At 39.5% G+C, this 11,451-nt stretch overlaps 1 protein-coding gene across 4 annotated transcripts in view; it reads left to right on the forward strand.

The window, feature by feature from the left end:
• The window catches only part of LOC138042841 (uncharacterized), a 15,198-nt gene extending 3,947 nt beyond the window's left edge, over nucleotides 1-11,251 (forward strand). The window contains exons 2-4 of one of the 4 annotated variants that reach the window (XM_068888874.1): nucleotides 9,414-9,803; nucleotides 10,567-10,731; nucleotides 11,034-11,251. In XM_068888874.1, coding sequence (XP_068744975.1) covers nucleotides 9,414-9,803; nucleotides 10,567-10,709 — 533 coding nt within the window. In that variant the 3' untranslated portion in view covers nucleotides 10,710-10,731; nucleotides 11,034-11,251. Of the gene's footprint in view, nucleotides 1-1,885; nucleotides 2,269-3,523; nucleotides 3,911-6,168; nucleotides 6,308-6,621; nucleotides 6,909-7,160; nucleotides 7,656-7,877; nucleotides 8,032-8,343; nucleotides 8,591-9,413; nucleotides 9,804-10,566; nucleotides 10,732-11,033 lie in introns of those variants that run through there. The other 3 variants (XM_068888872.1, XM_068888875.1, XM_068888873.1) reach the window with 3 other exon arrangements.
• The last annotated feature ends 200 nt before the right edge of the window (nucleotides 11,252-11,451 follow it).

Raw genomic sequence — 11,451 nt, forward strand, 5'->3', positions numbered from 1 at the left:
CGGTCGAGAGAAGCAGACTCAGAACAGATTTAGCTTGACGTTTCACGAGTAAAATATAAGTGCACCCATTTTTCGCACTGAAAGTTGCAGTGGGGAGAAACCTCACGCTACTTACAGTGGTTATCAGTCACAAGCACCACTCAGACATTTTTTCCATATTTCGAGAGTAAAATTTAGCTGGACGTCAATCTAATGTTTCCACGGCGAATTTAACTGCCGTCAAGAGAACAGGACTATTCACGCGGCCATGGAAACAAATCAAATTTTGATTGACATCCACCTACATCTTATTTTCGCGTGTAACAGATAACCGCTGCAGCAATGGAAAAACAAGCAAATGTTGTAGTTTCGTTTCCAAGAACCATTTGGGTGCATCAATGTTATCGTGAGTTGGAATCCGTTTTGACAGTACAACTAGGGTGACAGATTTTGTTTTAAGCGTGTGTCACTAGTATCGAAAGATTCGCGTAGCTTTTTTCAAACAAACAGGTGAAGGCATTTTCACAAATGTCCCCTAAAAGTTAAAGGCAATACTGTTGCATTATTTTAGCCTTACTTCAATACAATTAAAATCATCTTCATATTACTGTGGACCATAAGATAATGCCATATTTCTTTATCATGAACCACATTACTGCACTCAAGGTACTCTTGGTTGTATGGAGCTGAAGGATGGAGAGAATGAAAATAGATTGGAACTTGGAAAAATTAGGCATAGAACTTATTCATAAATGGCGGTCAGTTTAAAATTCTTCTGTCCAAGTACAAATCAGCCTATACCAAGTCCCGATACCACACAGTTAATTGAAAAAAAAAATCTTGCTCTAAAATGAGGCTTGGTAGGCTAATTTGCACATTAGAAGAAGAAGAATAAGACAGGTGCTATTTATGAATAAGGTTTTTTCAAGCTTTGACAGGGTTTCAAACAATCGCCAAAAATTCAATATGGACGGATCATCCAGCCAAAATGTCTTTCGGATATTACGGAGATTTAGTGTAATAGTGATGGTAAGCGACATAGCTCAGGTTGAAATTTGCGTTTGGTCAAAAAAAAAAGGGAACTTGCTTGGTTTTTGGCTCATTTTGGCATCTTCATAAAAGAGTGAAAAAATTGAAGCAAGAGAATAGTGATTCTTTTATGACAAGAAGAACTTATAATTTGTCATTTGCTGTTTCACGTAAATGCAATGCTAAATATCTCTATTATCCCCGGTTGTCAGAAATGCAATGCGTGCCAGCTTATTTAGTGTTTGCGATTATTCCCTTTTATAAATACACAGATGATTATACAAAATCGCGAGCTCTCATTGGCTCGCTATCTCTGAATATCAGCCGATAATCACCTCGACGGACAAAATGGCTGCCAGTAGTCGTTTTGCCACTGTAAGTGAAAATGGTTTCGCGATGAAATGTTTTTTTTTCTCTTTTTTGAGATAATCACCTGTGTATTTATACTAAAACAATTATTCGCCTCTGGCTCAGTGATTATCGGAGAAAATTCACCTCGACTTCGTCTCGGTGAATATTCACCCATAATCACTTCGCCTTCGGTGAATAATTCTTAATTAACCTAAAAACACAAGAACTACCAAGACAAAGCCCTTTTTGACTTCCTTATTCTCTCCTTTGTAAACAAATACAGCCTAGTCTCGGTTTTCACATGACGTCACGACCGCCATGTTGGTGCCCAAAACAAAGAAAAGGCGGCCATGTTGGTGCCCCGACCAAATCCTCGGGGAATTTAACTCTATTATTATGCAAACGCTTCCTTTTGTTTTCGTTGAAAAACATGGCTGTTGATCACGTGAGTGAAAACCAGCAATTGAAGAAGGCCAAAACAACAGGTGGATTAAACGGTTCATTGGTTTCCTTCTTTGTTTTTCAGGTATCCCACATGAATAACCTTCTCAGCTGGTCATCCTGTGAAGAGCTATTTTAATATGTGCAACGTGTTTGACTTTCTGAACAAGTGTTTATCTTTAACGAAATGGGATACGAAATGTGACAAAACCAGAACTTTACACGCGTTGAAAACCAAACTAAACAAGCAAACAAACAAATAAAGAAGCAAACAAAGAGGAATTCTTGATGCAAGGGGCAAACTGAGACCAAGACAATGGCGTCAACATGAAGTCGAATAAAAGAGTGCCTGCGAAATTTCCTCTTTTTGATAAAATATCCACCGCTCATTGACCATTAAAACAGTAAAGATACTCGGTCGAATCATGTCCGTTGGAGCATGTTAGTAAATAAAATAAATAAACTTCGTGCATGTGTAAATTGTTTCACCCCCATAAAATATATTCCCAATCTCAGTAAGATAACAAAGAGATTGAATATCACGTTAATATTGCATGACGAACGTTAACTTTTATCTATTTGATTGCGAGAGAGCCTTCTCTTTCTCTTTGTCTTTGGTAATAACCATTTTTTTTTTCAAGAAAATCGTCTGATATTTTAAACGTACCAATATTTCAAAGAGGTAAACAGGCGATACTGTTGTTCCGAATCGGCCTACGAGGCGACTTAAATGTCACTTTAAATTCATTGTCAACGTTAAGTGTTATCGATACATCCAAAAAAATAAAGAGCAAGTCTTAAAGCAAACAAACAAGAAAGCAGGCAAACGAAGGAGAAACCAAGAACTTAAATTGGCTCCGTAGAAATAAGACGAATAATTTTTCAGATTACAGGGGGGTAATTGTTGGTTCAAGTTTATGTCTCGTCGTTAGTAGAAGCCCTATCACGTGGATAAAAAATTCAATAGAATAAAACAAAAACAAAGAAACAAAGAAACAAAGAAACAAACAAAACAAACAAAATTCACCCAAGATACACGATGAATAAGGTTTCAGACATCTCGTAAAGAAAGAACCTACACGATCAGTGCTTCCTTGTCACTAGTAGATTTTCGAGAGGATACATTGTTCCAAACATTTGAAGGCTTCGCAAAAACGAAACAACATATCCTTTTTAAGTTTAGATGAAGGCTGTCGAAAGCTGCCCTGCCTAAGCAAGTATCAAGCCGCGGTAATTGTCGGGAATTATCCAGGTACATCTCTCAAATGTCGATTCGACTTTTTCTTCTCTTCTGAGAGACTCGTCTGAGAGTGGACAACCTTTCCCAGTACGAAATTTGATCAAAGAAAAGGAAACATGTTCCGTAAACAAAAGTTGAGTACAATAAATGCTGCTGATCATGGTTACTACTTGCTAGACTCTCCATTTTTTTTGGTAAGTATTTTATTAAGATCTGCCCTTGAATTTTTCCTTTGCAATTACTTTGGCAAGACCATAGTCAGGGCAGCTTCGTCATCTTCAAACTTTTTCACCGCTTTCTTTGCTTTGACAAATTTTCCAAACCATTTCGGTGGTTTCTTGATTGATTTTTGAAAACGAAGCTGGCCTGGTTATGCGTTTTTACTAATTTTTTCTATTGTCACAGTTTGATATTATTTGCCTTAGCCACGAGGTTTTAATACACGTGTACGTTGTTTATGACGTGGTTTTTCCATGTCAACAGCCCGACGATCCTGCTGTGGATGCTGCAACTGTTGCGGTGGCTTTGGATGTCCGGAGTGCTGTCATCACTGTTGCGGAGGATGTTGTGGATGTGGTCATTGCGACACAATGACATTTCCGGTCTCGTTTGGAGCTTGTGTTAATAACCCATGCTGTGAATGCTGTAAAAAGCCACCAAAGAAAGGCTTTGCCCAGTGGCCTTGTATGTGGCCGTGCTGCTGTGAGTGCAAGGTTCCAGAGTTTAAATTGAAGCCACTGAAGCCCAAGGCGGTCCCCAAGGATTGTCACGACTGTTGCCATTGTTGTCATGGGTGTTGCCATGGATGCTGCCATGACTGCTGTCATTGTTGCCACTGCTGCCCCTGTTGTTGCTGCTGTAAGCGTGCAGGTAAACTAGTCAAAAGAAAACGCCATTACCCTCAAACTAAAGAGGAATCAATCACTGAGATTATAGAATTGAGTAGGGATAAACGTAACCTGCGCCTGATGCAATTACTGAACGAGTCGTCTGCCGCCCACCCGTCAAGAGTGATGTTATCATGTGTCATACTATAAATGTGAGCCAATAAGATTTTACCGGAAATTACCTGCACGTTGCGATTCAAGTAAAGACGCGAACAAAACAAAGTAGCACTTTAGCTGGAATGTATCGCACTCAGACATAATCCATACAATCAAAGCTATTTCTGCAAATCTCGCTTGACAGTTAGTGCGGTTTCTCTGCTCAAACCATCAAGGAAAAAGAATTTCAGGATAAAATCGCAGAAAAAGCGCGAATTCTTCATGTTATCATCAGGCGCAATTAACAGTAGGATGGACTTTATTTAAACTCGAATATTTGGGTTGCCAATAAAAGATGCTATTAAAATAAATATGAGAGTAATGGACTTTGAGAAATTCTAGTTTACCAGAAGCAGCAGCAACTCAACTATCATTTTGTAAGAATTGTGTCACTAAACCATTGTTCAGATCAGTTGTTCAGCTCTTCCATAAATAATGTCGAATTTCTCTGTCAAGCTCGGCTGATTCCCCGAATGTGGCAGCACTAAAGTTCTATTCGGTTCTTTTTGGATTCCGAATATATTCCAAAGGACTTACCGCAACTACAAACGTTTTCGAGTCGGTGAAAGTGGAATGATGCATTTTTTTCTAGAATTTTCGGGCTTGTAAATATAAACTGTTGCCAAATCCTGCGTTCTCTCTTCTCTTCCTTTAAAGATTTTTGAAAAAAAAAATCTGAAGGCGAAGCAACAGCAGCTGTAAACAGAGGTTAAACATCCTTCCTGTTCAAACCCTTCTCAGCGGCCATAATTTGATCAGCTGTTAACAGATTCTACGAGAAGTAGCAAGGACCCTAACCCTAACCCTGGAGCAAGGCTCCAGGAGCTCTATTGTTTTTCGGCCAATCAGAGTAAAGTCCAGATTCTAGACTACGGGCAGATGACTCGTTACGAAATTGTATCAGGCCTTCTTTTTCGTGCCCTGTCTAATGAAAAGTACGCCTGATCGCAGGTTAGAATAAACGCTGTCGTGTACACGAAGAAAACGTTTCGTCCTTTCGTAAAATTAGGAAAACTGTTTACAAGATTCCTTAAGGTGATTCCTCAGTATTGCATTGCGCATCCCTACTGCGCACGATTTTTGCGTCATTAGCGCGCGCAAATTAGCGCGTGCACGTACACAGCGAAAGAAATTTCCCTCAAGCTAACCTCGATAGCGAAATAAATGCTCATTTTCTTTTAAACGAGCATGGTGACCTGTATTTTTTATTGCATAATAATAGTGTGCATATTGTGCCCCTTAATTTAAAAGAAAACCAAAAAAATTATCGGAAGCAAAAAAAGATCTAGGCGAAAGCATGTTGGAACCCGTTACTCTGTGATGCAAATTATGACCGCAAAAATAACGACTCTACGAACGCTTTACGTCCACGTCGTTTCAAATAGTGTTATGTTTCCACAAATTTTATATAATATTTCTATATGCTCGACATTTTCTACCTGTTAAGTTTTTTTCCGAGTATTACTTTTATAAACTACCTATCGAGCTACCGCAAAATGTAACGTGGACCGATGAATAATGCGCCTAAATAGCACGAGTACAAGCATAAATTGGGTAAGATTGGCCCATCATATCTCTTAAGCGAGAATGGTGACCTATCATTTTTATTGTTTTTTTCGAAACAGTGCTTGGTAGAGAACATTCAGGGAAAGTTTTAAAAAAATTCATCGGGAACTTTAATTTCTGAGGAATCACCTTAAGTTTAACTCCAAAAAATATTCTGAATGATTAGATTATATTAGTCCTCATCGTTATCATTATCAACATCATTGCATGATTATAGACCAGTAACCACATTGACGTATCATGGTTAAAACCCCTTCTCTTATCACTGATCAAGTTACAATAGGCCACTTCGGAAAATACCATAAGACTCTTTGTTCGTCCCCCCAGATTTTGCATAAGCATTGTTTTCAGTTTCTCTTGGGACTAACAATGGTCGGTCCTAAGAGAAAACAAAAACAATGCTCATGCAAAATTTCGAGGGACAAACAAAGAGTATTATGGTATTTTCCGAAGTGGCCTGTGACACAGACTTAAAGATGTAGAAGGTCTTCTTTACAGTCCACATGATTCCCTCACCAGGACACGGAAAAAAGAGATGCATTCTTTCGCCAGCCATCGAGAGAGTTCAGCCTTACCCGTACGTGTACGGCCTTGTTGCGCCCTTCTATTACGGCAGTCCACTGGTAGCGAGCTACCCCTATTACTATGTATGAACAGTGTGAGTAAAACGACAAGGCAATTAACCTCTAAGACTAATTATAACTTAAACAAGGAAGTTGGTCACCCGAAGTTCAATTTGCATCTTAGTCTTTATTTGAGAAAGCTTCAAAATAAAGAGGAATGATGGAATAGTTTGCATATTTTCTGGCCGGCTTAAGCGGTTGCTTTTGCGAGTCGTACATACTGCCTCGTCGATAAATAGACTGAAAGAGGATTACGCTATGACTTTGAGTCTCACAAGTTGTAGGATCAATTCAGAGTATTACAAGAAAAATGATTTTCATAATGTTTCTTTGTCATCTTTACTTGCAGGCCACCTTTCAAGACCAAAGAGCTACCATTGGAGTTGAATTAAATAGCAACATACATATAAACATTTAGAAACGACAAGGGACATTGTTCAGACTGTCAATACAAGTGTACACTTACCATCTGTTGCTATTAGGTTACAGTGCGTAATTAAAGCTTAATTTCAATTAGCTCGCAGTCACAGGTTCGTATTCGATAGATATCTGCGGAAAACGGAGGAAAACCATCATATATATTTCCAATACACGTGCTTTAAAAAAGTCCAATAAAGACATTATTTAACGGTTTCACCCATGGTCGTTTGATTTATTTAACTTTAAAGAGCTGCCCTCTACTCAGGTAAATTATGTTAAAGCTTGTAAATAATAATCTTGGTTTAACAGAACTTTTAACGCCTAATATATGCAAATAGACAATCAGAGTTATTTCCCTTAAATACTAACTTAGTTTCGAATTTGCACGTTTGTCAAGAATCTTATCTTAGTACATATGGCTGTTTTACTTCTGTACTATTTTTTCTTGTTTTATATCTATTCTCGCAGAGAAGCGATGCGGATGTGGCGGATGTGGTGGATGCGGAGATGCATTTGATTCTGGCGGCTGCGACTACATGGGAGGAGGTTGTGGCGGAGCCTACGGAGGAATATACGGGTGCGGCGGAGGATGCGGTGGTGGATGCGGTGGTGGATGCGGAGGCTGTTGCGGTACGAACGACTGGTGTGCTGGAGGTACGATGTGCTCCAACTGCAAAGGAGGATTTGGTCCCCCGATTACCTGCTCCGGATGCAACACTGGCTGTTGCCCTAGTCTCACCTTCCCTTGTGCTTTTGGTGCAACTGTCAACAACCCCGGCTGCGAATGCTGCAAAGAGAAGACTCCCCCCGGAAAGTGCAAGTGGCCATGCATGTGGCCCTGCTGCTGTACTTGTACTCCACCCAAGTTTGAATTTAAGCCCCTGAAGCCCGAACCTGTTTGCCACTGTCCATCACCACACAGCCATCACACAGCTTGCGGACACCACTGTCTCAAACGAACACGTATGTGTCTTGCAAAATTTCTTTCCTTTGTTGGACGAGATAAAAGTCGCAATTTGCTTGTACCTCAATTCGAGGCTGGGATAAGATAATTGTAATCTTTTCCTTTTTTGACCAAGCAAAACATCTTAACTCTTAGTATTTTTATGGCCTTGTAGCAAGATCGACAGCGCGGGATCCATTCTTTTATTCTCATAATTTCCAATTGTTTTTTTCTTTTTATAGAAGCTAAGCAAGGCCCTGTAAAACGCAGCCTTATGGAACAGCCATCTGCACACATGCAAGCTCCATATAGTTATGGCTATGCTCAAGTATTTAACCCACTCTCTTACGGAGTCCCCATGATGCCTTTTCCAAGACCATTTTAAATCGATTACAAAGCCAGGACTCTATATGTGGAGACTACCGTCTCAACTCGAGCGTTACCCTGCACGACTGCCCTTCCAGAAAGTCTCAGACAAAGAAATAATCGATGTTCCCTTACAATCCTTACTTTGCATTTAGCCTTAGATAAAACCCAAATTGGTCAACAGAAATAACTCACGAACGCTATGCAGTTAAACCCCTTCATACCACTTGTAAGCACGGCAAATAAATGAGGTGTCACACATTACTAAGAGATACAGAGAACATTCCAAAAGCGCTGGGTTTTCTACTCGTTGGGAGAATAATTTAATTCTTTTTGTCTTTCAGATATTACTGCTCCATTATATGGCACCACTTGTCCAAAGATGACAAAAGCGTGGCCTAAAATAATCCATGGAATGTGCAACCAATGAGGAAGGAACAGATTCATTTTATTACCAACGGAACATTATATGCTTAGAAAGAACAAAACGTTTTCGTTTTCAAAAACATCGCTATATGTAGCGAGTGATTGTTTATTCTATTTTAATGAAAGAAATTTGCTCAATAAATTGAACAGAAATTTAATACGATTTCTGTGTCCTTTTTGTTTCGTAGAATCCTCTTGAATCATATTATACACGTCCTGGTCATGTATTTTTTGACAAACTTAATTATATTATTACACCTGCATGACTCTAGTGTTTAAGTTGAATTTGCACTTCCAGGATGGGATTTGTCAGGACATTAAGAATTTTAGCTTCTGTTTTAATTGTTGCTTAACTTTGCGAAGAACCAATCACATCCACCGGGCTAATTTTGAAAATTGAAGGGATTGTCCCATTTAGAGACAAACGAAGGCGGCAACTAAGCAATTCTCATGTCAATAAGGTATACTTTCCTTGAAGTTTTTGAATTTTTGTTTCTCTTATGTGACTGTGACACATTTTCCCAGTTGTGACATTGAACCTCTCTTGGCATTTCCTTGACGCATTAAGTCTTTATTAAGCAGGAAAGAAAAACGCATTAAAGTCAAATTGTAGTCAAATATAACTAGAGAGCAATTTTGAGTAGTGAATCCACTGTCGTAGCAAGACCAAAGTTAACATTCTGGCAATCACACTAAACGCAGACAATCAATGAAATAATAAGTAGGCCTCGAACCTAATAGTTGTAGCTGGGCCGGTCAAGGGCGAGAAAATACCAAAGAGAATGTAACGCTTGGTTTTTGCCTTAACTTCTGATTGACTGCAAAATTTCGTGGCTGCTTTAACCAATGCAAAATTTCAATTGATTTCAAGTGAATAGAAGGGGACACGGGTAAATTACTATCACACTAAAGTGGTTGAAAAATGGCCCATGAATAGTCTTTACTAAGTCAATCCTACACATATTTTCACCTTCATTCTTTTTCAGAAAAACGCCAGTACTGTGCGGGTGGTTACGCTGACATGGGATGCGGAGGTTGTTGCGGAACAAACGATTGGTGCGCTGGCGGAACCATGTGTTCCAATTGCAAGGGAGGTTTCTATCCACCAGTGACCTGCTCAGGGTGTAATACCGGCTGCTGCCCTGGAATAACATTCCCATGCGTGTTTGGTGCCTCTGTCAACAACCCGGGTTGCGAATGCTGTAAAGAGAAGACTCCCCCCGGAAAGTGCAAGTGGCCATGCATGTGGCCCTGCTGCTGTACTTGTACTCCACCCAAGTTTGAATTTAAGCCCCTGAAGCCCGAACCTGTTTGCCACTGTCCATCACCACACAGCCATCACACAGCTTGCGGAAACCATTGTGTCAAAAGAACAAGTGAGTTTCAATTTATAAAGAATTCTCTGTGAATAAATAACTTTGGTTTGGCATCATTTAAGTACAAGGTGGAAAGTGATTTTTAGTTAGGATATTCACTGCAATTAAGCAGAGGCTCGGAAAAAATCTCGAACCTGTAAAACACGGGATGCGCTTGCAAACTGGTATATGAGCTACTGAGTCATCCGATTTCTGGTCAATTGCGGTTTTCGTTTTATATTTTGTAAAGGTGAATGTATGGTGGAGAATATACCTGAAACGTTGAGCTTTAGAAATTATTAAAAACTGGAGGTCACCTCATTTTAGGGGTAACACAGAGTCGGTACCGCTGGTTGTGCACTGTATGAAGCGCAGATCACAGAGCCAAAACTTTCTGGTAACGTTGTCCGATTTATCAAATCATAGTTAATGCATGGAGATGGTTATGAAACTCGGTAAGTCTTTCTGTTTCATGTTTTTGTCCGTATTTTTGGCCTCGACGGTGCACTCAACACACCCTTTTCCGAGAATATAACCAATCAAAAATCTTTCGATTAGATCTGCGAACCCGTGCAAAGCGAAAACAATAGATTGTGCACTGTCACGGTCAATCCAACATAGATTGCGACGACATTGTTCTCGCTTTTGAAAGTTTTAAGGTTTCATAACCATTCCCTCGATTAACTATGATCAAATAAATAGAGATGGTGGTCCTACGTGAATTTAACAAAAAGCTATTACTGGGAAGTGGACGCTTAACGAATGTGTTCTCCATAATTTGCAGCCAACCAGGGTCCAGTAAAACGAAGGCTCATGAATGAAGGTCCTTCTACTTTTCTACCTACCCCATACAGTTATGGATACGCACCGATCATCAGTCCATTCTACGACAGCGTACCAACTGTTCATTTTCCACGAGCGTTCTAACAATGTTTTAAAGAAGAGCCAGGTACGTAAGGTTGTCTCATCGATAGAAAGTGGATCGTTTGTCAACACCTGATCGAATCAATGTACTGATGACATATATTGTCTAGAGCTAACTATTTATTCGCGAATTAGTTCCTTTTATCGTAAATTAATAACTTTATACATATACGACTTAATAATCATAGTCATCTGGCAATAACAATCGCAAACCGCTTAGCTTGTTCGTGACTGCGACATGTTTGACTACGTTTTTGGATTGTTTCCTGAAAACATTAGTTGAAGATTACACTGAAAGGAAGTTGTTTCTATCTCTTTGTATTTCAGTGATCTTCTCCGAGTTTCCCGAAAATGAAGCAAGTCTGTATTCCTCAATGCATCACGACCGATGCAATAGGTCGGGCATTCATGTGAAGACCCCAGAAAGGGATTTCATTTCCGAGAAATGAGATTGATCAATGATCTGTGGTCGCTTAAAAACTAAAATTAGACATATGCATTGTTCATCTCAGATGACAAAAATCTAATAAAATGCTAGCAAGTGACCTTTGATTGCTTCTTTCTTTGCATAAAATCTTCTTTAAAAACGCAGAATCGTCTTCGTCTTTAATAGGAGGACATTGAGGGCGCTTTCCTTTTGTCAGAACCGGCCGGTCATAACCAATAATTTGCAAAGAAAATGCAACAATTTGAAGTAACACTTGCATGATAATCCCTCGCATTCTTCTGGAGGAGTACACATCAT

Source organism: Montipora capricornis, chromosome 3 (genome assembly GCF_036669925.1).
Source record: "Montipora capricornis isolate CH-2021 chromosome 3, ASM3666992v2, whole genome shotgun sequence".
In the NCBI taxonomy this organism is placed as follows: domain Eukaryota; kingdom Metazoa; phylum Cnidaria; class Anthozoa; order Scleractinia; family Acroporidae; genus Montipora; species Montipora capricornis.